Below are 27,227 nucleotides of genomic sequence, written 5' to 3' on the forward strand. Positions count from 1 at the left end.
CATTATTTTACTGCTGTCTTTCAAACATGTCCATACATAACACATCATTTCACTGTTCTCATTTCAAACATGTCCATACATGACACATCATTCCACTGTTATTTCAAACATGTCCATTCATGACACATCACTTCACTGTTCTTATTTATTTATTTTTATTATCATTTATTTCTTCTTTTTTTTCTCAAGTGCTTTGGGTCACGCTGCTGGTCAGGCATCTGCTTGGCAGATGTGGTGTAGCGTATATGGATTTGACCGAACGCAGTGACGCCTCCTTGAGCTAGTGATACTGATACTGATGCTGTATTGAGTTACTTTATGTCAAAAGAGATCACTCTCATGTAAAAAAAAAAATCTTGGTATTCTCTCTGGAGAAATCCTGTCAACACAATGCAGTATCCCCCCTCCCCCCCTCCCCTATTCTCTCTCTCTCTCTCTCTCTCTCTCTTTTCTGCATAGAAATGTGTTTGCTATATCATCCAAGTAGGTTTTTTTTTTTAGTTGTTTTTTTTTTACTTTTTTTTTTTCCCACTCACAACCCTTCAGCTGCTGTGTATTCTTTTACTCACAGCTAAGTGCATGCTTCACACAGGTCAGGACCTCGGTTTTTTATCATACCATCCAAAAGACTAGCACCAAGACCACCACCACTCAAGGTCTGGTGAAGAAGGGGAAAATAAACAGTCTGTATATGGGGCCCGAACCCATGGACAGTCACTTCCTTATTCCTATATTCTTGCTGTGCTTACAGTCCAGCTGACCGCACACGGCCCACATCAGGACTCTCAGACCATACAAGTGCTCAACCCACGTCAACACAAACCTGTCACATCTACAAAAAAAACAAAAAAAAAAACCCACTAATACAAACCCACAGAACAGTTCATGACACAGTATCCCAACCACTTAGCTCCTTATAGCAAATACGACTTGGCCATGCTGAGGATGCCAGCCATTCCGCTTAATTCAAATTACAAAAAAATCGTAAAAAAAAAAGGAAAAAAAAAACAAACAATACTTCAAAGCCAAACAAAAACTACATAAAAAAAGGCCATATAGGCAAATAACACTGCAAAATGGGCAGCTAGTGCCCATCCCAGTGTTTACATCTCACACTACCTAATCGCCAGAGCAAAACAGCACAGACAGTACATTATAGACTGCGGAAAAGAGAAGAAAAAAAAAAGCAGCAAGGCTTACTTGAAAAAAAAGAAAGGGGAAATGATCGGGAAGGCAGAAAAGGGAGATAACAGTGGAGAAAGAAAAAAGGCAGAAATAAAGAGAGTGACAGAAAAGATCAGTTTCAGTAGCTCAAGGAGGCGTCACTGCGTTCGGACAAATCCATATACGCTACACCACATCTGCCAAGCAGATGCCTGACCAGCAGCGTAACCCAACGCGCTTAGTCAGGCCTTGAGAAAAAAAAAGGTGAATAAATAATAGATAAGCTTACATAAATAAATAAATAAATAATAATTATAAAAAAGGTAGTAGTAATAATAATAATAATAAGATAATAATAATAATAAATAAATAAATAAGACAACAATAATGATAAATAAGCAAATAAATGTAAAACATGAAGACCCACATTCACACATACACCCACCCACACATGCACAACAGATATGCACCAAACATGCAGTTTCACAGATATGAAAGCACAAACAGAAAAGAGGGAATCTCTTGCACAGAATTTCCAGAAGGCAGGGATGCTATTTATACTGAGAGACCCCCCAGGCATTCCCATGGGACCCTCACTTCCTGGTCAGGTGCATCACCATTTGGTCACTGCTCAAACCTTACACCCCGCCCTCCCTTAGTTACGTCCCCATAGTGATAGTGTGTGAAATAACGTTTCTTAAAATTCTCCGGTCCACACACCCATCTGGATCATCTGATTGGTGCCTGACCCATAGCCCACACTAAAAAAAAAAAACAAAAAAAAACCAAGAAAATACTTCCACAAGTTTCTGTGGGATTCTGAAAAAAAAAGAAAAAAACAAAAACAAAAACAAAAAAAGAGAAAAAAACATATAAAACCATCCAAACAAACAGACAATAAAAAATAGATCTTTTTAGCCACTGCACTGCTACCATTTCTCCCCATGCACTTCCATACAAACTACCATGAACCACTTTCACAGGATCAAAACTCGTGAAACAAACCTACAAAGCAAGAAAATTTATTACAAAAATTGTATATATATATATTTTTACATGTTCGATGTCATCGACGTATCATCGGCGTTTCGGCTTCTTCATCGTCTTCCCTTTCTTTTTGGAAGCAAATTTGGACGACTGCTCTCCCCTTAGAGACTTCTTCCCCTTTGCAGTTGTGGACAACGCAGCAGACTGTTGGTCATCACGCCTGGCCACCGTCTCCCCTTTCTTGAAGTGTTTGCTTTTTTTACCTTGCCACCCATCCCCACTGGACGAAGAGGGTCCAGATTTCTTCTTCGTCACACCCGGGGAGGGGCCAGCGCTCGGGGAATCCTTCAGAATGCCGTGGGTGGGGCTGCGACTGGGCAGGTAGGGGGAACAGCTGGGTGAGGTGGCGCTCATCACAAACTCTTTGAGACCTGGACAGAGGGGATGGAGGAGGAGTTGAGAGGGAGGGAGGGTTGAGGGGGTGGGTGTTGAGAGAAAATGAGCTAGAACCAAATAAAGCAAACGGAAAAAGAAAATTAGACAGTAGCTACAGGTGAAAAAAAAAATGTACAAAAATATTATAAAAATAAATAAATAAAGAGCTGTACAAAGACAGTTTTTGTCCCATGCAGTCTGAAAAAAAAAAAAAAAAAAACGAAAAAAGAATAAGAAAAAAATCCAGGAAAAAGGAGATGTAAGGAAATGAAGATAGGACAGGATATTAATATCTCCTAATGCTTTCAGAATCCAGGAAGAAAAACTAATCAACAGCAGAAACATTTCCTGAAAGGTTTGCCACAAAAAAGTAAAATAATAAATAATATTTATACATATATGCAGAAACTAAGAAAGCCTGATACAGTACCTCACTTGAAAAAACCCCAGAAAGGAATGAAATTTTCATAATAAAAAGACCTGTAATATCATCATAGAGCAAAAAAGCAAAAACACCAAAACAAAAAAACCAACAATACCAAAAGTAAAACAAATATATACATCAGTAGATGTTCCACCTTAGTAGACAGAAAAGTGGACAGTCTAGTAAGGTCTGGGGTTTCCATTAAAACCAGCAATTTGGGAATCCCAATAAAGTCAGCACTTTGGAATTACATTAAAGCCAGCAGTTTGGGAAGAATCCCAATAAAGCCAGCAGTTTGGAATCCCAATAAAGCCAGCAGTTCAGAAATCCATTAAAACCAACAGTTTGGAAAGAATCCAAATGGCGCCAGAGGTTTATGGAGGCATCTAAACCGACGGATTTCTCTGAAAGAATCCAACTGCCACCTCCCCCCCCCCCTCCCCCCCACCCCCCTCCCCTACCCCATTGCTGCCATCACCATGGGTCAAACTGCATGTGCCAACATCTGACACTCAATTCAGTCCGTCTCATGTCAGACACGCAATGTCAGTGTTGCTGAAACGATTCAGGAGTAACGCACTGACCGGACTGATCTGTGTTCTGAACCCTGCCTGTGACTGCCCTGTACTGTAGGGAGGAAGGTGGCAGTGTGGTATTTGTATTTGTATTTGTATTTCTTTTTACCACAACAGATTACTCTGTGTGAAATTCGGGCTGCTCTCCCCAGGGACAGCGCGTCGCTATACTACAGCACCACCACCCCCTTTTTTTTTTTTTTCCCTGCGTGCAGTTTTTTTGTGTTTTTTTTCCTGTGGAAGTGGATTTTTCTACAGAATTTTGCCAGGAACAACCCTTTTGTTGCCATGGGTTCTTTTACGTGTGCTAAGTGCATGCTAGCACACAGGACCTCGGTTTATCGTCTCATCCGAATGACTAGCGTCCAGACCACCATTCAAGGTCTAGTGGAGGGGGAGAAAATATCGGCGGCTGTGCAGTGATTCGAACCAGCGCGCTCAAATTCTCTTGCTTCCTAGGCGGACGCGTTACCTCTAGGCCATAAGGGTGCTTATCTGCCAGAACAGTGTCTGCGAGGGTCTGGGTTTGAATCTCGGGTCTCGCCCTCTCTCCCAAGTTTGACTGGAAAACAATCAAACTGAGTATCAGATGAGACAACAAGACCATGGCCCCATGTGCAGCATGCACTTGAAAGAACCCACAGCAACAAAAGGGTTGACCTCTAGCAAAATTCTATGGAAGAAATCTACCATTATAGGTACACGCACACACACACACAGACAAACACACACACACACACACACAAACACACACAGGCATCTATCTAGCATGCAGTGTACATGGATTTGTCCAAATGCAGTCACCATCCCTTGGGAAACTGAAACTGAAACTGAAACTGTCCTTCAGCTGACAGAAGACCCACCTCGAGAGGAGTTGCGCTCTAAGTCAAACGCGACATGTCTTGAAGCCGACCCAGCCGTGTCCTGCAGCAAACAGAATGGCACTCTCTTTTCAACGTTAACCCTTTTGGAGTACAGCATGGCACTCTGTTTTCAACATTAACCCTTTCAGCAAACAGAATGACACTCTGTTTTCAACATTAACCCTTTCAGCAAATAGAATGGCACTCTGTTTTCAACATTAACCCTTTCAGCAAATAGAATGGCACTCTGTTTTCAACATTAACCCTTTCAGCAAATAGAATGGCACTCTGTTTTCAACATTAACCCTTTCAGAGAACAGAATGGCACTCTGTTTTCAACATTAACCCTTTCAGCAAACAGAATGACACTCTGTTTTCAACATTAACCCTTTCAAAGAACAGCATGACACTCTGTTTTCAACATTAACCCTTTCAGCAAACAGCATGACACTCTGTTTTCAACATTAATCCTTTTTGAGAACACCATGGCACTCTGTTTTCAACATTAACCCTTTCAAAGAACAGCATGGCACTCTGTTTTCAACATTAACCCTTTCAGAGAACAGCATGGCACTCTGTTTTCAACATTAACCCTTTCAGAGAACAGCATGGCACTCTGTTTTCAACATTAACCCTTTCAGAGAACAGCATGGCACTCTGTTTTCAACATTAACCAATTCAGTAAACTGCATGGCACTCTGTGGGGTTTTTTTTCCTTCATTTTCAGTCTTCTTGTATTTCCTAGATTAGTTTATATGTTTTCTTTACGAGGGTAGGATGAAAACAGGCCGTTAAGTGCCTATTCCTTTTCCCTCAATAAAAAAAAGTTTCGATTTCGATTTCGATTTCTAAGTAAAATGCCGGACTGGCACTGTGCTCTGCAGTGGTGGCGTCAACAGTGTCAACGACAATAGCGATGACGACAACGACGTCTACTGGGAGCACTTTGCCGCGTCGGCTGTGGTTAAGAGTTAAGTGCCGTCCCCCAACTAATCTCCCTAATCCTATCCATTCCTAACCGTTGGGGCATTATTGGACTGCGGCAGGCAGAGACTGGGCACGGCAGAATATATCTTTTTGTCTGTTTGCATGCTTGTGAGAGTGGTAGTCGTGTCAGTACCGCTTTGTTTGTGTTGAAGTTTGTGTTCCTCAATAACTTTTTTTCTTTCTTTTTTTTTATTTTTATTTTTTTTTTTTTTTTTTTTTTTATAATAAATATTCTAATTTCATGTGGATTTTGGTTGTTCCAACTGGTGCGGAGGGTTGACAGTTTTGTCTTTTGTGTTTTTTGTCATCATTCGTCTGTATGTCTGTCATTCTGTCAGTCGTAGCGTGACACCCTGCTTATGGTGTCTTCAATGCATTGTTCTGTCACGTTCGCTGATCCGTTCTGAATGACACTGATTTATAAGGTTTAATACTAAGAGTACAGACGCACTTTTGTTTGGTTAATTTCTCTTAAGAAAGGCTCTCTGTCTCTCTCTCAACCAACAGAGCGAACATGGCGTGTCTGTGTTGAGTGTGACACAGAGGAGAAAATTGAAGTTTTAGACAGACCAATATCTAGAGAAGAAGTGTTACTAGCAATTAGAAAGTTGAAAAATGGTAAATCAGCAGGGCCTGATGGATTAATTGGTGAATTTTTCAAAAATTCAGGTGAGTCAACAATAACATTTTTAGTGAAATTGTTTAACCATTTGTTTGACAATGCTGTTTATCCAGAACATTGGACAGAATCGATTATCTTACCACTGTTTAAGAAAGGCGATGTGAATGACACGAACAATTATAGAGGCATATCCCTGTGTAATATAAGTAGTAAATTATATAGTTCTGTCATTAATAATAGGTTGCAGGAATGGGTGAGCTTAAATAACATAACAGGCGAACATCAGGCTGGTTTTAAGAAAGATTACTGTACAATAGACTGTATATTTACTTTATTAGCTGCTGTTCAGAAACAATTTGCTCATAATCAAAAGTTATATGTAGCGTTTGTGGATTTTGAAAAGGCATTTGACTCAGTTTCAAGGAAGCTGTTATGGCCTGTGTTGTTAAAAAATGGAATAAAGGGTAAGTTATATAAATGTATTAAAACTATGAATAGTGAAGTAAAAGCGAGGATAAGAAGTGGAGCAAAACTATCTGATTTCATAAATTGTACAAGAGGGGTAAAACAAGGTGATGTGTGTAGTCCAGTATTATTCTCACTCTTTGTCAATGAACTTGCATTAGAAATTATTGAAAATGGCCGACATGGATTGTCTTTTGATTTTGTTGAATTGTTTATGTCATTATTTGCTGATGATATCATTTTACTATCAAAATCAGTAATAGGTCTGCAAAGACAATTGAATAGTCTGTATGAAGCCGCTATGAGATTAGAGTTTAAAGTAAATATGGAAAAAACAAATATAACTGTTTTTCGTAAAGGTGGGTATCTGTCAAGACATGAACAATGGACGTATGGAAATGAAACAGTAAAAGTTGTAAACATGTATAAATATCTTGGAATTTTCTTTTCAACTAGACTCAGTTTCACCTTTGCCTATGGAGATTTGGTAAACAGAGCTAAAAGAGTTGTTTTGAATATACTACGTGTCATGTATAGACTAGATTGTAGCTCATTCTCTATATTTGTTAAACTGTTTGATTCACAGGTACAATCTATTTTACAGTATGGTGCTGAAATCTGGGCGTTCAAAAATGGTAGGGACATTGAAAGATTACATTTGTTTGCTATGAAACGTTTTTTTAATGTTGACAGTCAGACACCAAATGATTTAATTTATGGGGAACTCGGCAGATACCCCATATATACTTGAATTCCTATGTGAAATGTTTTAGTTATTGGCTGAAATTAGCAAGAATGGGAAATCATAGACTACCATATAAGGCATAAAAACACTATATAATTTAGACTGTAGTGGAAAGGGAACTTGGGTTACAAGCATACGAACATGTCTGTGTTCTTATGGATTTTCATATGTCTGGGATAACCAGGGTGTTGAAAATATAACAGGATTTATAAACGGCTTTAAACAAAGAATTATTGACTGTAGATGGCAGGACTGGCATAATTATATTCAGAACAGTAGCAGATTTGCTGAATACAGGATGTTTAAGTTAACGCATCATGCTGAACCCTACACTGAAATTGTAATGAACAGATATTTTAAATGTGCGTTGACAAAACTAAGATTTGATGTCTCAGACATTGCAAATCACTGCTCTAGATTTAATGAATTGATAGAAGAGTCGATAAAATGCTATGTCGGTTATGCCATGACAGTGAGGAAGATGAAATTCATTTTATGTTTGGCTGTCCTGTTCTTCATTATTATTATTTTATTATTATTATTACTACTACCTTTTTTTATATTATAATTATTATTTATTTATTTATTTATTTATGTAAGCTTATCTATTATTTATTCACCTTTTTTTTTTTCTTTTCTTTTTTTTCTCAAGGCCTGACTAAGCGCATTGGGTTACGCTGCTGGTCAGGCATCTGCTTGGCAGATGTGGTGTAGCGTATATGGATTTGTCCGAGCGCAGTGACGCCTCCTTGAGCTACTGAAACTGAAACTGTGCTTCATGACTTGAGGATGAAATATATTCAGCCTAAATATTCTCATAATCCATGTCGCTTCAGTTAATATGCTTATGTCCTCTAGAAACGATATTGTACTAAATAACCTGGCGTTCTACATTTACAAAGCTCTTCAACGATTACGTTTGGTTGCAACTTACGACTACTGTAGACTACAAAAGAAATGTGAAAGTTTCCTGAAAACAATCATTATTATCTATACCTTGATGTTTTATCTCAGTATTTACTTGTGTGATTGAAGTAGCTTATGTTTGCCTCCTTCAGTTAAGGGCCTTGGCCTAATCTGAATAAAATTTTCGCATTCGCATTCTCATTCGCATTCTCTCAACCAACACTGGTCCTGGAACACTGAAAACAATGAAATCGTAAATCACGTGCTGAGTTTATCTCATGAAGGTTTCTTTCAACTGTGCATGCTCACACACAATTTAACATAAATCACATGATTTCTCCCCCCTCTCTCTCTCTCTATCTCAATCTCTTAACAGACCAGGGGGATCTCTTAAATGATTTCACATACGACTGCTTGCAGATAAATCGTCCATAAGTATAATTCTTTTCAGCTACTGATAATGAAAACATATACCATGCGTGACATGAATGAATCCTCCTTCATGCCATGTGCATGACACACAAAGACACAGACACACACGCAGACATCCAAACACACACACACATGCATACACACACACTGAGACACTCCTAACAAAAAAAAAAAAAAAAAAAAAAAAAACCAGAGCAGTGCCAGTGCTCTCATCCCTGACAACTCAATCTATCCCATGCTTCAGAATAAAGGCAATAGTAACAACTATACCAATAAAAACAATGGTAATGACAACAGCAACATGAACAATGACAATAATAATAGTAACAATCATAAAAATAAGAAGACGGGCGCATTAGCCAAGTGGTTAAAGCGTTGGACTGTCAATCTGAGGGTCCCGCGTTCAAATCACGGTGACGGCGCCTGGTGGGTAAAGGGTGGAGATTTTTCCAATCTCCCAGGTCAGCATATGACTTATGTGCAGACCTGCTAGTGCCTGAACCCCCTTCGTGTGTATATGCAAGCAGAAGATCAAATACGCACGTTAAAGATCCTGTAATCCATGTCAGCGTTCGGTGGGTTATGGAAACAAGAATATACCAAGCATGCACACCCCGAAAACGGAGTATGGCTGCCTACATGGCGGGGTAAAAACGGTCATACACGTAAAAGCCCACTCGTGTGCATACGAGTGAACACAGAAGAACAAGAAGAAGTAGTAAAAAGAAGAAGAAACATAGCGACAGACACTCTAATGAAAAACAACAGACACAGTGAAAGATGGGACACAGACACACACACACAGACAGACAGACAAGACAGACATTGACAAATCAACAGTCAAAACAGCTTCAGATCTTAAACAAAGCTGCTGCCTGCCTTCTTGTGTATCTTCTTCTTCTTCCTCTGCTGCGAAGGGGTTTGAACCGCATCCTGTGCTGACGTGTCAGCCTGGTCCGCTTCCTCACTGTCCACCACCACCACCGTCTTTATTGTCTTTTTCTTCTTCCTCTGTGGCTCTTCTTCCTCTGGATCTGAAAGGTACATTGATCAATCATAATCACTGTCAGTGTCAGGCGCAATAGCCGAATGGTTAAAGCGTTAGACTTTCAATCTGAGGGGTCCTGGGTTTGAATCTCCTGGTGGGTATAGTGTGGAGATTTTTACGATATCCCAGGTCAACATATTTGCAGACCTGCTTGTGCCTTCACGTGTATATGCACGCAGATCAAATATGTACGTTAAAGATCCTGTAATCCATGTCAGCGTTCAGTGGGTTATGGAAACAAGAACATACCCAGCATGCACACCCCCAAAACGGAGTATGGCTTGCTTACATGGCGGGGTAAATAAACAAAACGGTCATACACTTAAAATGTTACATGTCTGTCTGAGTGTGTATGTGTGCATGCCTGAAATCTGATTGAATGACACAGGAAAGAATGATGAGCGCCCAGTGGCAGCTGTCAGTCGGCTCTACCCAGGTAGGCAGCCTGTTGTACAAATGACCCCGTGTTTGTAAAGCGCTTAGAGCTTGGTTTCCGACAGAAGCTAGGCGCTATATAAGTACCCATATCAATCAATCAACCGTCATCATCATCATCACCTTCTTCATCAACACCCAGTGGAGTGGTGGCCAAATGCACCAGAACTAGAAAGCCAAGGTCCACAGGTTTCAGTCCCATGAGGTGGGTGTGTGTGTGTGTGTGTGTGTGTGTGTGTGTGTGTATCATACAGACAGGTGGTCTGGGTACAAGTCTTTAAGATGAGACGAAAAAACGAAGGTCCCATGCACAGCATGCATTCAGCGCACACAAAAGAAACCAAGGCAACCAAAAGGGGTTGTCCCTGGCAGAGTTCAGCAGAATAACAGTTCAAGAGCAAAACAAATACACTTGCACAAGCTGAAGGTTTAGGATTCGAATCCTAGCAACCCCTGGTGGGAAAGGGTAGTTTTTTGTTTTTTCAGTTCATCTGCATGTGTAGACCTGCCTGTGTCTGTGTATTTTTGTTTTTTTTTTTTTTTTTTGTATTTTGTATTTTTGTATTTCTTTTTATCACAACAGATTTCTCTGTGTGAAATTCGGGCTGCTCTCCCCAGGGAGAGCGCGTCGCTACACTACAGCGCCACCCTTTTTTTTTTTTTTTTTTTTCCTGCATGCAGTTTTATTTGTTTTTCCTATCGATGTGGATTTTTCTACAGAATTTTGCCAGGAACAACCTTTTTGTTGCCGTGGGTTCTTTTACGTGCGCTAAGTGCATGCTGCACACGGGACCTCGGTTTATTGTCTCATCCGAATGACTAGCGTCCAGACCACCACTCAAGGTCTAGTGGAGGGGGAGAAAATATCGGCGGCTGAACCGTGATTCGAACCAGCTCGCTCAGATTCTCTCGCTTCCTAGGCGGACGCGTTACCTCTAGGCCATCACTCCACTGTATATGTACTGAACACCAAATCCATGCATCAATCATCTCATCATCCACATCAGCGTTGGGGGTGGGTGCGTGGGTATGGAAATACCAGTAAATTGAATAATCCCTTAAAACACTTGCCCCTGAAAACAGGGTATGGCTGCCTAAACGTGGAGTGATGGCCTAGAGGTAACGCGTCCGCCTAGGCAGCGAGAAAATCTGAGCGCGCTGGTTCGAATCACGGCTCGGCCGCCGATATTTTCTCCCCCTCCACTAGACCTTGAGTGGTGGTCTGGACGCTAGTCATTCGGATGAGACAATAAACCGAGGTCCCGTGTGCAGCATGCACTTAGCGCACGTAAAAGAACCCACGGCAACAAGAGGGTTGTTCCTGGCAAAATTCTATAGAAAAATCCACTTCCATAGGGAAAACAAATGAAACTGCACGCAGGAAAAAATACCAAAAAATGGGTGGCACTGTATTATAGCGACGCGCTCTCCCTGGGGAGAGCAGCCCGAATTTCACACAGAGAAATCTGCTGTGATAAAAAGAAATACAAATAAAAAAAAAATACAAATACAAAATAAACGGTGAGGTTAAAAAAAAAAAAAGGTTATCCATGCAAAAGCTTACTGCCATAAACCGTAACAAATTAGTTTAACCCCTTTACTGCTGTTGAGGAGTGCACTCATCAGTGAAGGGCTGTCACCTCAACGAGGTCACACAGAGCACACACATCAGAATCTACATCGTCACTGGTTATTCGCACAGCTTCCTCTTGACAATACATCATGACGGGAGCAGTGGCCACATGGTTAAAGCACTGAATTCTCACGCTGGCTTCCTAAGATTGATTCCCAGTTTGGGCGCACCTTGTGGGTGAAGGGTGTAGATTTTTTTTTTTTCTCTTTTAATCTCCCAGGTCAACGTATATGCAGGCCTGCTAGTGCCTGAACCCTCTTCGTGTGCATAAGCATGTAGATCAAATAATGTACAATAAGATCCTGTAATCCATGTCAGCGTTTGGTTGGTATATAGATAGGTACGCAAACAAACACGCATGCACTCAAGGCCTGACTAAGCGCGTTGGGTTATGCTGCTGGTCAGGCATCTGCCTAGCAGATGAGGAGATGTGGCGTAGCGTATATGGATCTGTCCGAACGCGGTTTAGAGAAACTGAAACCGGAACTCTTACTGGAAATGAAACTTCAGTTATTTATTTAGTGGGTTTTTTTGGGGGGGGTTTTGTATACCTACAGTTGACTTCATCAAGTTTTTCATATATTATTAGTAGTAGTAGTTCTTTTTTTATGCATTTGTCTATTATTATTATGGGTTTTGGGTTTGTTTTTTTCTCAAGGCCTGACTAAGCTACGTTGGGTTACACTGCTGGTCAGGCATCTGCTTGGCAGATGTGGTGTAGCGTATATAGATTCATCCGAACGCAGTGACGCCTCCTTGAGCTACTGAAACTGGAAACTGGAAACTGAAACTTCAGCAGACATCATGCACAACGTACCTGGCTGTTTTCTCTTGCCTGGCTGCTGGTGTTCTGCTGGGGCCAGGGCTGCTGACTGAGTGCCTTCAACACCCAGGACAGAAAACCTGCAACACAAGTCAGCGCGGCTGTGTTACACAAGCAGGCGTTTCTTTGTTCACCTTTGTTGCCTGCAGTCGACGGGCGCGATAGCCGAGTGGTTAAAGCGTTGGACTGTCAATCTGTGGGTCCCGGGTTCGAATCACGGTGACGGCGCCTGGTGGGGTAAAGGGTGGAGATTTTTACGGTCTCCCAGGTCAACATATGTGCAGACCTGCTAGTGCCTGAACCCCCTTCGTGTGTATATGCAAGCAGAAGATCAAATACGCATGTTAAAGATCCTGTAATCCATGTCAGCGTTCGGTGGGTTATGGAAACAAGAACATACCCAGCATGCACACCCCTGAAAACGGAGTATGGCTGCCTACATGGCAGGGTAAAAACGGTCATACACGTAAAAGCCCACTCGTGTGCATACGACTGAACGCAGAAGAAGGAGTTGCCTGCAGTTACACTTACAGCCCAGCCCAAACCCGCCACAAAGGGGGCCACATCAGGGATAAACATCAACACCAACATCAGGACTTCATTGCATGATAGAACATGTTGATAACATCAACATTGTGGGGATTGGGGGGGGAGAGGGGGGGTAGGCAGGAAAGAAGAAAAAAGGGGTGGAGGGCTGATTGTGTGTGTGTGTGTATGTGTATGTGTGTGTGTGTGTGTGTGTGTGTGTGTGAGAGAGAAAGAGAGAGAGAGAGAGAGAGAGAGAATTCACTGCAACGTGATTGTGATTACAACAGTGCGTGCTTCGTTATAACGGTATCAACAATTGTAAAACATTTCATTACAACAAACCCAACCTTGTTTTTTGGGGGGGTTTTTTTTAGCTTTTTTTTTTTTTACAACAATAGTTATCAAGAACTGGCAATGTAGCTCATGATCAACTTGAAGATTAACGTTGATATCTATCTATCTTTCTATCTATCTAACTACACACACACACACACATATATATATAGTCATTTGGATGAGACGATAAACCGAGGTCCCAATTGCAGCATGCACTTGGCGCACGTAAAAGAACCCACGGCAAAAAAAGGGTTGTTCCAGGCAAAATTCTGTAGGCGAAAAATCCACTTCGATAAGAACAACAAATAAAACTGCACGCAGGAAAAAAATATTTAAAAAATGGGTGGCGCTGCAGTGTGGCGACGCGCTCTCCTTGGGGAGAGCAGCCCGAATTTCACACAGAGAAATCTGTTGTGATAAAAAGAGAAATACACAATACACAATACAATACACAATGTAGGGGCCATGTCAGGGATGAACAACTGTAAACATCCATCTCGTAACACCTGGAAGAAAATGTTAAGAAAAAAAAATCCAAACATGGAAAAGAAAATTTCAAATAACCTGTGGCATTTTTGTGCATAAACTGAGAAAATTTAAATAATGATATAATCTGTCACATCTATGCACATAAACTGAGAACTTTTGGAATAATCTGTTGCAGTTATGCGCATAAGCTGAGAAATTTTGGAATTGTCTGTCGCATTTATGCACATAAGCTGAGAAATTTTGGAAAAAATATGTCACATTCATGTGTCTAAACTAAGAAAATTTTGAATAATCTGTCACATTTAAGCAGTTAAACAGATACATTTTTTGAAAAAAAAAAAAAGGAAAAAAAAAATCCTGTTGCATTTATGTACATAAACAAAACAAATCTTGGAACAATCTGTCGCGTGTCGTAAGCTGAAAATTTATGGAATAATCTGCTGCATTTATGCGTTAAAGCTGAGAAATTTTGGAATAGTCTGTTGCATTTATGCACATGAACTGAGGAAATTTGGAGAAAATGTCACATTTATATATCTAAACTAAGAAAAATTTTGAATAATCTGTCACATTTAAGCAGAAAAACAAACTGTTTTTGGGAGAAAAAAACCCCAAAAACCTGTTGCATTTATGCGCATAAGCTGAGAAATTTTGGAATAGTCTGTTGCATTTAAGCAGTTAAAATTTAAAAAAAAAAGATACATTTTTGGAGAAAAAAAAAAAAAAAAAAAAAAATCCTGTTGCATTCATACACATAACAACAACAAAAATTGGAACAATCTTTTGGAATATAATCTGTTGCATTTATGCACATAAGCTGAGAAATTTTGGAATAATCTGTCAAATTTATGGACATAAGCTGAGAAATTTTGGATTCTTCTGTCGCATTAATGCACATTACATGAAGAAAAAAAAGGAATAAATAGTTGTATTTATGCATACAAACTTTGGACATGCCTCTGTGCTGACAATATTGTCAATTTTCCACCAGAGGTTTACACAATGTCACCTGAATATAAATGTCATCCTACATAATAATAATGATAATAATAAAAACAAAGTGCTCTTTCTATAGCTCAGATTCTCTGGCTTCCTAGGCGGACGTGTTACCTCTAGGCCATCACTCCACCACACTCTACACATATTATAATGATACTGTAGACAAATCAGTCTCCTAAGTAAAGTTACTACTTATTCAATCATCTCTGAGCCAATTACATTGTAATGTGCACAGGCTGTAAACACACATTTTCTATAAAAATAAATAAATAAATAAATAAAACACACACACACACACACACACACACACACACACAAATCTCTGACCTTTTGACAAGTTTATAGATTTTCCGCCTGACTTTGGGCAGAACGTTCTTTTGCCGACCAGCATCAAACAAAGCCTTCTGGAGACCCTGGTAGTTGAACTGCAATGATAAAAAATGTTCACACACGGCACATGAGGACATGTTTCCTTCTGATTCTTCTCCAAACAAAATCTGAACACAGGCAACAGAATAAAGATGCACTAAACTGATTGCAGCTCAACCAGTAACACAGGGCTATATCCAAGATGAAAGATGGTAAATATCTATGCTGTAGATCCTGACCCAAAAAAAAACACCCCAAAACACACACACAAAAAAAAAAAAACAACAACATAGTCCACATACACACACAAAGCAAAAATTAAAAATTAAAAAAAGAAAAAAGAAAAAAAAGAAAAAACCTGAACAAGAACATCAGGCACAAGTACAATCACATTCATCCACATGAAGCTGGGACACGACCATTGCATCATTTTTTTCTTTCATCGGAGGTTCAAAAAACAAATAAACAAAAAAAAACTAACATGGAAATAACCATAACTGTACAGGACACATAAAATCATTCATAATACATAACAAGCATACAAATACCAATACAGACTGTCAACAGACACTTCACACATTCTGGACAAAACACAAAGGGAAAACAAAAAACAATAAAATAACAACAACAACAAAAAAACAGCTGAAAGAATGCCCAGTTTAAATCCCTATCAGCATTTGGTGGGTTATGTATACAAGAACATACCAAGTATGCACCCCCCCCCCCCCCCCCCCCCGCCCACCCCCCTGTGCCCCCCCCTTCTACCCCATCAGCGAAGTATGGCTGTCTATATGGTGGGGGTAAAAACCGTCATTCACATTTTGGGGAAACACGTGGTAAGCCCTTTGGTACATGTATACAAGTGACCATGGGAGTTGCAGCCAAGTAACACAGAGGAGAAGCAGCAGGAGGAGGAGGAGGAGAAGGATGAAGAGGAGGAGGAAGGGGGGAGGGAGGGAAGAGGAGAAGGAGGAGAAGAAAATTTTCAAAGTCTACCACTACGTTCAGGAAACACTGTCTGACAAAAGTGCAGTAAAAATAAGAACTGAACTATGATGATGAGGAGGAGGAGGAGGGAGGAGGAGGAAGAGGAGGAGGGAGGGTGGGAGGAGGAGAAGAAAATTTTCAAAGTGTACCACTATGTCTGGGAACACTGTCCGACAAAACTGCAGTAAAAATAAGAACTGAGCTATGACCTCAAGGTATGATAAAAGCTGACTGTGCAATGTTCACAAAACTGCAGTAAAAATAAGAACTGAGCTATGACCTCAAGGTATGATAAAAGCTGACTGTGCAATGTTCACAAAACTGCAGTAAAAATAAGAACTGAGCTATGACCTCAAGGTATGATAAAAGCTGACTGTCCAATGTTCACAAAACTGCAGTAAAAATAAGAACTGAGCTATGACCTCAAGGTATGATAAAAGCTGACTGTGCAATGTTCACAAAACTGCAGTAAAAATAAGAACCGAGCTATGACCTCAAGTTATAATACGAACGATAAACCGAGGTCCCGTGTGCAGCATGCACTTAGCGCACGTAAAAGAACCCAAAGCAACAAAAGGGTTGTTCCTGGCAAAATTCAGCAGAAAAATCCACTTCCATAGGAAAAACAAATAAAACTGCACGCAGGAAAAAATACCAAAAAATGGGTCGTGCTGTAGTGTAGCGACGCACTCTCCCTGGGTAGAGCAGCCCGAATTTCACACAGAGAAATCTGTTGTGATAAAAAGAAATACAAACACAAATACAGATACCTGAAGGTTTGGTGTCTCCCTCTCCTCTCCGTCCTCAACATTCTCTGTCTGTGTCGTCTGCAGGATGACACCAAACACCTTGGCACTCACTTTGCTGGCTATCACGTCTCTGCAACACACACACACAGCAACACACACAGCAACACACACACACACACACACACACAACCACAAACACAGTGACACACACACACACAAACACACACACACACACACACACCACCACCACCACCACCACCACACACGTACATGTAGATATCCATACAAAACCAAAAAAAGTACAAACAGGACAACAGAAAAATATACAAACAGATAAACAAACAGAAAGAAATATGCTGAAGCTTGTTCACACTTATCATGAAACTGAAACTGCTCTATTCTACTTCTAGCCTATCAGGAAACTGAAACTATGGTATTCTAATCAGGAAACTGAAACCATTGTATTCATAACTATCATGAAACTGAAAATGACCAGGCTGTTCATACTTAATAAAAAAAAAATGATAATAATAAAAAAAAAAAAATTAATTAAAAAATAAGAAAAAACGTCCAAACATACAGACATGACAATACAAGAATAATCAGCAGCACAGCCTAAAAGTGACATAAACAAATGCATGCATTCGATTTTGTGCAGTCAAACAGAATTAATTGTAAGCAGCATGCAACAGTTATTTTCAAGCTTACCTTTTGGAGTGCACAACATACTGAAGGAATGGTTGTAAGAGCACGTTGATCAGCTCTCCACTCAGCTGCAAAAACAAACAAGAGAGGCAAGGCCTTCAAGACTCAAATGTGATAAATTAAGTCCCCTAGCAGAGCAATTTCCCTTTTTTACTATCTGCACCAAAACGTTTCCAAAATGAATAAAACTTCCGTGATTAGCAAAAGAAGTTCCTGTTTGAACAAAAAAATGATAATAATGACTGCTCTTGTTGTTGGGTCAGAATATCAGATCAAAGTGCAAGTTTAGAGAATACAAAAAATATAAATATAACAGTAAATGCAGTTTGCATCTAATTAGGCTTCTTTTATTATTTTTTTTGTGCCCATCCCAGAGGTGCAATATTGTTTTAAACAAGATGACTGGAAAGAACTGCATTTTTCCTATTTTTATGCCAAATCTGGTGTCAACTGACAAAGTATTTGCAGAGAAAATGTCAATGTTAAAGTTTACCACAGACACACACACACACACACACACACACACACAGAGAGAGACAACCGAACACCGGGTTAAAACATAGACTCACTTTGTTTACACAAGTGAGTCAAAAAAGGCACTGAATTAAAAACTAAAGAACTAAAAACTAAAAAAGGAACCTTCCTTTTCCTCATGCAGACATGCCTGACACTGAAACTGCTTAACTCTCTCCATACGAACGGCGAAAGAGACGACGTTAACAGCGTTTCACCCCAGTTACCATCATCAAAATATTGCAAGCGGAAGGCTCTTATACTGAAGAGGTGAATGTTGACAAAGAATACCACAACGGAAGCTAAAGGTTGGGTCATTCAGACACCCACTGGACATCCGAGGGGTCTGTGTAGAGGAGAAGAGAGGACTGGCCGTACTGAGTGAGTTAAACTGTAATCGCATTCAGTCACGCAGACAACAAAGGTGTGCTGACGCACTTGCATCACGAAAGGGCACCACGGGGAGTGCAATGCACAGACCCATCCTTATTATTCAGGTGTACATTTTTTTTTTCTTTTCTTTTTCTCTACTCTTTTGCCACCTCTTCACCTGCATGCTTCAGTGGCATTACTCGCACACCGCTAATCCCCACATCCCCCCCGTCCATACAACGCACAACCACACCTGGTTTTTGACCCACAGTGACAGTGCCAGCTCCTCCAGGTAGATGTCATGCACATCACACTCACCTCCCCTGACCCACTTTTCTCCAGCTCCTCCAGGTAGATGTCATGTACATCACACTCACCTCCCCTGACCCAGTTTTCTCTAGCTCCTCCAGGTAGATGTCATGTACATCACACTCACCTCCACTGACCCACTTTTCTCCAGCTCCTCCAGGTAGATGTCATGTACATCACACTCACCTCCCCTGACCCAGTTTTCTCTAGCTCCTCCAGGTAGATGTCATGTACATCACACTCACCTCCTCTGACCCACTTTTCTCTAGCTCCTCCAGGTAGATATCAGCCAGATGGAGACGAAAGCCGTCAGGAAAGTCCTCCTTCTCAGCATCCATCACTGCCCCAATCAGAGCCGACGTTTGACCAACCAGCGTCTCCTCCCAACGATTCTTTGCCAACACTTCAAACGTGGCGTGCAGAAAGTCACGAATGAGCTGGGAAAATAAAGAAAAGAAGAAAAATGAGTCAGCTGCCTTGAATAGAAGCACACTTCAATGTTTACTCATAAATCAGCTGACACACACAAAAAAAGACAATACACAAAAAAAGTAGGACAGCAACCAGATACCATGATTGGAAAAATGCTTCCATGTTCTTGCAATTGTAAAGTTTGTGCTGGTTTTTCTTCTTTTTTTTTTCTTGTCCAACACTGTCTGCTAGCAGAAACAAATGCGGAACAAAATCTTTCTAATATTTTTTGTGTGAGGTTTTTTGGTGGGGTTTTTTGTTTTGTTTTTGTTTTTGTTTTTTCTTTCTTTCTTTCTTTCTTTTCTATCAGTCTGTGCCAGTGTGGGCAAGCAGAACAAAAGTCAGAGTGATTATGCGTGTGCATGTGTGAAAATGTATGTGTGTGTGTGTGTGTGTGTGTGTGTGTGTGTGTGTGTGTGTGTGTGTGTGTGTGTGTGTGTGTGTGTGTGTGTGTGCAGTATAGCACGGTAAGAAGAGCTGTCGTATAGCTCTACTATTAATCCATTTCAAATATAATGTCACTTAGTCGTATAGCTCTACTAATAATCCATTTCAAATATAATGTCAGCTACAGTCGTATACCTCTACTAATAGCCCTTTTCAAATATAATGTCAACTACAACTGTATAACTCTACTAATAACCCCTTTCAAAATCAATGTCAGCTACAGTCATATAACTCTACTAATAATCCATTTCAAATACAATGTCAACTACAGTGACATAGCTCTACAAATAATCCACGTAAAAAAAATAGTCATATAGCTCTACTAACAATCTACGTAAAAAATAATGTCAAATATGGTCATATAACTCTACAAATAATCCACGTAAAAAAATAATGTCAACTACAGTCACATAACTCAATTAATGATCCACATAAAAAAATAATGTCAACTGCAGTCATATAACTCTACTAATAATCCACATAAAATATAATGTCAACTACAGTCATATAGCTTTACTAATAATCCATAAGTAAAAAATGATGTCAGTGATCCATTCTGAACCAAATTTAAATGACTAATCTGATTACTGAGTAACCCATTTGGAATTATGAATGTCTACTATATATATATTTTTCTTTTAATATATAATTAATAATATATAGTAATGTATTGCTCACTGTCATTATCAACATTACTGTGTATACATACTTTACACTATATAGCATATCAAATGTCTGGGACTTCAGTTTGTGTTAATTACTTTCTCATTCATTCATTCGGTCCCAACAACCGAATTCCCTCAAAACGTTGTGTTTTTTTTTAAACAATAAGAAAATAAAGAAGGAAGAGCAGGAGGAGAAGAACAAGAAGGAGAAGAGGGAGAAGAAGGAGTAGGAGAACAGGGAGAAGAGGAGGAGAAGAACAAAAAGGAGAAGAGGAAGAAGGAGAAGAGGGAGAAGAACAAGAAGAGGGAGAAGAAGGAGAAGAGGGAGAAGAACAAGAAGAGGGAGAAGAAGGAGAAGAGAGAGAAGAAGGAGAAGAAGGGGAAGAACAAGAAGAGGGAGAAGAAGAACAAAACGGAGAAGAGGGAGAAGAGGAGGAGAAGAAGGAGAAAAAGGAGAAGAGAAGAGGAGGAGGAGAAAAGGAGAAGAAGAAGAGGGAGAAGAAGGAGAAAGGGAGGAGAAGAACAAGAAGAAGGAGAAGAAGGAGAAGAGGGAGAAGAAGAACAAGAACAAGAAGAAAAATCATACACCCAACCTTCCACAACAAGAAACCCCTGACCCCCCGTCCCTACCATCATAAACTTGTCGACTCTCCACTGGTCCAGCCGCCCCCACTCTCTGGCCTGCGTGGTGAAGAACGCGGCAGCAAACTCCAGGGCAGAGGGAGCGTCTGGAAAGGCCTTCAGCAGTCCACACAGCCTGCCGGACAGCTCCTCCTGTTTGTCAAGTTCACACCAGTCAGGAAATACTGCTTCACTACTGTAGAACAGTCGGTCTTGTCCGACTATGACCACCAGAACAGCAAAGGAGGCAACTGCTGCCCCAACTATCTGGGTTAGAATCTGATTATAGTGGACAGCACCTTGCCCCCAGGCTACATCCCCACTCTCTCGGCCAAGAGGGTTTTAGGACAGTCGGTGTTTGGATGGTTCCCAAAGGCCAGCTAGCCCCCCCAAGGCTGCAGCACTAAGAGCCAGTGCAATCTTGCCTCCAAATTCGACAGTCATAGTCCTTCACAAAAGACTTATCATCTGTGAATGAATTCCCACTGCCATGGAGAAACCATCAATCATACAGCTCTCACATTTGCCACTGGCCCAACTATAAGCTTATGTCAATCAGTGATATAAGCTGAGTGCTGCTTATTTACTATCAGTAAATCAACCATTGTAAATCAGTCATCAAAACATACAATACATGTTTTATCTTCAGTTTAACGTCTATTCCCTATAAGTGTTTTTAGACGGAAAAGAGTAAAGAAGTGGATAAAGGAAAGGGAATGCATGTGAATAGTAGTGTAAAAAAAAAAGTATTCATGTTATGTATCAGAGGAGAAGTATATTATAAGAAAAAGGACTAAAGAGATTGTGGTGTGTATTGAATGTGGTGTCATGGGAAGGAGAATATGTATATGCATATCAACAAGTATTAACCTACAACAATGTAAATATAAATAACAACATTAATTATAACACATGTATTGTATGTAATGTGTCTCCAAGTGCTGTTGTCTGACTGATTTGCTTTGCTTAATATTTTACTCCAACAGACAATGTAAATAAACTACTAAGCAAGCAAAACTAAATCTAACCATTTAACCAACAGCAATACGATTTGGAGCTGCATTAACCAGTCGACTGCCAAAGAATTTTGTAAAATAAAATTTTTAAAGTGCTCTCTCCATGCCAGGGAATTTTGAGGATTCGGAGGTGTTGTTTTTTTTGTTTTGTTTTGTTTTTTTGTTTGTTTTTTAATTCTAAAATAAAAACTATGGGAAGGAAAATAAAAGTATATTCTGAATGTGGTCTTTTTTTCCCAATTAGTGTGATTGTGGATAACTGTTCAGGTATTTAAAGTCAAGATAATCATTTTTGTACAACAAAAAGTCTATTTCCAACTTCACAGAATGGCATTCATAAAGGAAACAAGCAAAATACAGCTTGAATTAGTATGCCTATTGTCAGATTATACCTGTAGAAGAAACTGAAACAGGCTATAAGTTTATAATTATAAAAACAAATCACTGCTCGTGTAGACATGTAACAATTTGTAAGTGAATCACAGTCCCAAGAATGACAAACGTGGGTACAGTCAACATAAAAAAATCAATCACATTCTCATAAACTGAGGTGGCAAGATGTTTAACACAACAGCTAAGAGATTTCCCAAGTTAAAAGGGTGAAGTTCTCTGATAACATTCACTCCGACCAAGTTGCAAGCGGGCCAATTAACCCTTTCAGTTTCACATCCGGAACTATTTGTGATTTTTGCAAAATGATCACCAATCTTAAAACAAAAATGATGTTCTTCCCATCAGACTGTACACAGTTACACTGATTCATTACAACTTTACACAAACCTCAAACAACATAATATTAATAATTATTAAATTTATATATTATAGCACTTTTCCATGCAAAACATTCTCAATTGTGCCAAACGATGTAAAAATTGATGTTTAAAACATGTGTAATTATTTGACAACTTGAATACATGACCCTTGATAAACATTATGATTAAGCTCTAAAAATAATTCATGCACACACACACACACACAGATTGAGAGAAACAATGCACACAACATAACACTCAAATTTCAAACATCACAATTCCTAAATGATGGAATCTTATACTATAATGCTTGACACTGATAGTGATATCATTATAAATACTTTCTTTTTTTAATCTGAATGTTTAAAACCAATCCAAATAGTCAAAAATCAATTGCATACCTAAGAGTACCCAAACAATGCACAACAAAAGTCACAGTACTTTAAATAAAATCAGTCTCACTGAGTCACTCTCCCCCTATCTCTTCCACACAACACCTGAACAACATGAAACAACAAATCATACACAGAAAACAGAAGCAAGCACACACTCACAGTCACACTGTCTCTGTCACACTGTCCTGTCATCAGGAGAGGTGCATCCAAAGAGTGATTCTTCAAATTCAATTTCTCTTTCAGTTTCAAGGAGACACAGAAGTGTGCAGGTGGATCCATATGCTACACCCAATCTCTCTCTCCCCTCCTGGATTTAATTCCATCTAACTTTCCTTCTTGAGTTTGGCTTTGTGTGAGCATAGTGTTGGTACCTTTGCAAAATTAAATCATATATATACCTCTGCCTCAGTTAAATTTATTTTCATGGTCCAAGTACATGGGTAACATTCCAATTCCCTGCAAATGATGAAAGACAAAAAGACAAACTACATCATGCAATTTTCATCTTGTATACAATACAGACCTGAAGCAAGGGCTTATCTTGCATCCAGAAACAGTAGTGCAGTCCTTTCCATAGCTGCAAAAGTTCTGCTTGACTGAAACCTGCACAGCATAAATATATCATATATGAACATTCTGAAATCAAAATACTATAATCGTTTATTTGTGTTTTGATACTCAGAAAATGTAAACATTCAACAACAGTCACTTACAGTTACATCCATTCAATAATTACAGTTGCACATGATAAACTGTGGAGTGCTGGCATTATGGCAATGCATCCGCCTGTAGGCAAGAGAATCTGAGCACAGTAGTTCCAGTCCCACACTCGCCAGTATTTCATCCCCCTCCACTAGATCTTTAGCAGTAGTGTGGAAGCTAGTCAGTAGTCATTCAAATGAGATGATAAACCAAGGTCCCAGGGGCAGTGGGTTGGAAGTTGGAACAGGGTTATGATGTAATGAAAGCCTGTAATTGTATGTGTGTTTGTGTACATGAGAGAGAGGGTTGAAGAGAGAGAGAGAGAGAGAGAGATGTGTGTGTGTGTGTGTGTGTGTGTGTGTGTGTGTGTGTGTGTGTGTGTGTGTGACATATGACAGTTTTAATTTTTCAAGAAGGCGTCACTGCATTTGGACAAATCCATATACAATATAGTGATATATGCTACACATCTGCTAGGCAGATGCCTGACAGCAGCATAACCCAATGCATTTGTCAGGCCTTGAGTGCATGCTTATATAATAATAATGAGTACTTATATAGCACACTATCCAGAAATCTGCTCTAGGTGCTTTACAAAAACGCTTTTGTTAACATAAAACATAATATCTATGTTACATACACACACCAAAATGTTACTACACACACACACACACACACACACACACACACACACACACACACAGTTATAATAGTATGGGCTTGTCCGAGATTTGAACCCCGGACCTCTTGCACCCTAAGTGTGAATCATACCCCTGGACCAACAAGCCAGCAGTAACATCAATAACTGGTTTCAAATTCATGCAGGCTGACACCTAACTTTTGATTCTTTATGCCAAAACTCTAACTAGATACTGGGAATAGTGTCTTGTGAAAACCACAAGAACACACAAAAGCTGAGGTTAAAGGGCCCGGTTAAAGTGGAGAGAAAAAAATCCTGAGAAAGATCATCTGAAAATCAAGATTTCCATACTCTGCCCAAGTGTTCGATACCACCGCATCAACGACTCAATGTGGCGGCCAGTTTCGAAGGTTCTTTTGTTTATAACACTAACTCTTTGGCTGCTCATTCGCAGCAAGCCGTTGGGAAAATTTGGATGTCTCCATTGCCGTAATGTAGCGTATATGGCTCTTGTCTCTTCTTTTATCCGGAGCTGAAAATACTGTATTCAACAACGACTTATTTCCCCCACGTGAAGTTTCGATGACTTCCGCCGACAACACGGAACGTGGTTCCCCTTTAAGAATTTCAGAGCAGAACCAATGATTTTTTTTTCCCAGTGGATTCACAAAATGGACTTGTTACAGGTCGAAAACTATTTAATAATTGAAATCAAAATAAAATTCAACGCCGATCCGCGGATAGATCCAACATCATACACACCAGAGTCCCCTCAAAACTTGTTTTAGTCAAACGACTCCGAAACTCAAGAGCTCAGCAATGAAGCTGCAATACTTCTATTTCTAAAGCTGGGTTAAGTCTCTGTTTTCTCACCTGCTTTTGCTGCTTTTGTGGAAATATATGTTTTCAGTCTTTTGACAGCACGATTCCTCTTAGGCTGTTCATTTGCAGCAAGCCGCTGAGCAAATTTTGTCTCCATTGTAGCCTCTTCCGAGTCTTGGACGACTTGATTTCCCCCACGTGAAGTTTCAGCGACTTTCGCCGACAACAGGTAAAGTGGTTTCCCTTTGAGACTTAAAACCGAACCAAAACCAAACATAAAGCTATGATTCCAAAGTGACTGACGCGCACGGCGTGTGTGTGTGTGTGTGTGTGTGTGTGTGTGTGTGTGTGTGTGTGTGTGTGTGTGTGTGTGTGTGTGTGTGTGTGCATGTGTGTGTGTGTTGGTGCTCATGTACGTTTGTGTATTCAGTGACTGAGCTTTCATATCTGTGAAACTGCATGTTTGTTGCACATCTGCATGTACTGTGTGTGTGTGTGTGTCAGTGTGTGTGTGTCAGTGCCACGGTGTGTGTATGTGTCAGTGCCAGTGTGTGTGTGAGTGAGTGTGTGTGTGTGTGTGTGTGTGTGTGTGTGTGTGTGAACGTGTGTGTGTGTGTGTGAACGTGTGTCTGCATGTTTTACATTTATTTGCTTATTTATCATCATCAGTGGGTTTGTGTGTGTGTGTGTGTGTGTGCGCGCGCGCGCTTAGAATTGACTTCATCAAGATTGTGCGCCTTATAAATATTATTCAGTATTATTATTAGTAGTATTTTTTTTATGTATTTATCTATTATTTTTTTATTTATCTATTTCATTTACTTATTTGTTTTGTTTTTTGTTGTTGTTTTTTTCTTTTTGTTTGTTTTTTTTTTTTTTAATTTTTGTTATGTTATTTTTGTTTAGTTTAGTTTAGTTTATCTTTTTTTTCTCAAGGCCTGACTAAGCGCGTTGGGTTACGCTGCTGGTCAGGCATCTTCTTGGCAGATGTGTTCTAGCGTATATGGATTTGACCGAACGCAGTGACGCCTCCTTGAGCTACTGATACTGATACTGATACTGATACAATCTCTCTAGTCAGTAGTGCACGCATGCTCCGGTCAGTGTTTGTCGTGCCGGGGTGTGTGTGTGTGTGTCGGTGTGTCGGTGTGTGTGTGTCGGTGTGTCGGTGTGTGTGAGTGTGTGTGTGTGTGTGTGTGTGTCGGTGTGTCGGTGTGTGTGAGTGTGTGTGTGTGTGTGTGTGTGTGTGTGTGTGTGTGTGTGTGTGTGTGTAAGCAGGGCGCACGGCCCGCAGGGCTTGTGGGTGGGGCCGGGGTTGTCTGTTGTCTGGCAGAGGCACTGCTCTGTGTCGCCGATACGGAGTTTCGTGTATGGTGAGTGGATGTGAGCAGGGTGGTTCTAAAGAGGGCTGCTCAGACACCCCAGCAGGGAGCTGCCGAACTCCACTGCTGCTTCGGTCCATCAGAGAGCGGCCCTTTGCCCTGGGCCACATGTGTGTAGGTTTGTGACTACAGCTTGCAGTTTTTCCGCACCTGCTGCTTTGCCACTCCCCCATCAGTCGCCACAGCGCTTGAGGTGCTGCGCGGCGTAACTTGAAGTCATGACTTGCGCTTGACTTGGATTAACTCTTTCCATACGAACGGCGAAAGAGACGACGTCAACAGCGTTTCACCCCAATTACCATCATCAAAATATTGAAAGCGGAAGGCTCTTATACTGAAGACGTGAATGTGGACAAAGAATACCACAGTTCTGACGACGGAAGCTAAAGCTTGGGTCATTCAGACACCCACTGG

At 40.3% G+C, this 27,227-nt stretch overlaps 1 protein-coding gene across 1 annotated transcript; it reads right to left on the reverse strand.

The window, feature by feature from the left end:
- Positions 1-471: 471 nt before the first annotated feature.
- On the reverse strand, positions 472-25,635 carry LOC143291447 (ribosomal RNA processing protein 1 homolog). Its single transcript, XM_076601311.1, has 11 exons — positions 25,483-25,635; positions 23,791-23,870; positions 21,114-21,257; positions 19,146-19,337; positions 17,710-17,774; positions 17,023-17,131; positions 15,224-15,321; positions 12,539-12,624; positions 9,485-9,639; positions 4,449-4,509; positions 472-2,582 (listed from the first exon to the last, which is right to left on the reverse strand). Exons 1-11 carry the CDS (start codon positions 25,586-25,588, stop codon positions 2,242-2,244), a joined length of 1,437 nt encoding a protein of 478 aa, XP_076457426.1. The 5' UTR covers positions 25,589-25,635; the 3' UTR covers positions 472-2,241.
- Positions 25,636-27,227: the final 1,592 nt, after the last annotated feature.

This window comes from Babylonia areolata, chromosome 17 (genome assembly GCF_041734735.1).
Source record: "Babylonia areolata isolate BAREFJ2019XMU chromosome 17, ASM4173473v1, whole genome shotgun sequence".
In the NCBI taxonomy this organism is placed as follows: domain Eukaryota; kingdom Metazoa; phylum Mollusca; class Gastropoda; order Neogastropoda; family Buccinidae; genus Babylonia; species Babylonia areolata.

What these genes read in the sequence shown, in the direction of transcription:
- LOC143291447 (XM_076601311.1), bottom strand. Translation starts at nt 25,588, where the DNA reads ATGGAGACAAAATTTGCTCAGCGGCTTGCTGCAAATGAACAGCCTAAG. An exon ending in CACAAAAGCAGCAAAAGCAG is followed by an intron (nt 23,871 to 25,482) that starts GTGAGAAAACAG and finishes TATGCTGTGCAG; the next exon opens with GTTTCAGTCAAGCAGAACTT. An exon ending in GAGTCGACAAGTTTATGATG is followed by an intron (nt 19,338 to 21,113) that starts GTAGGGACGGGG and finishes TTATTTTCCCAG; the next exon opens with CTCATTCGTGACTTTCTGCA.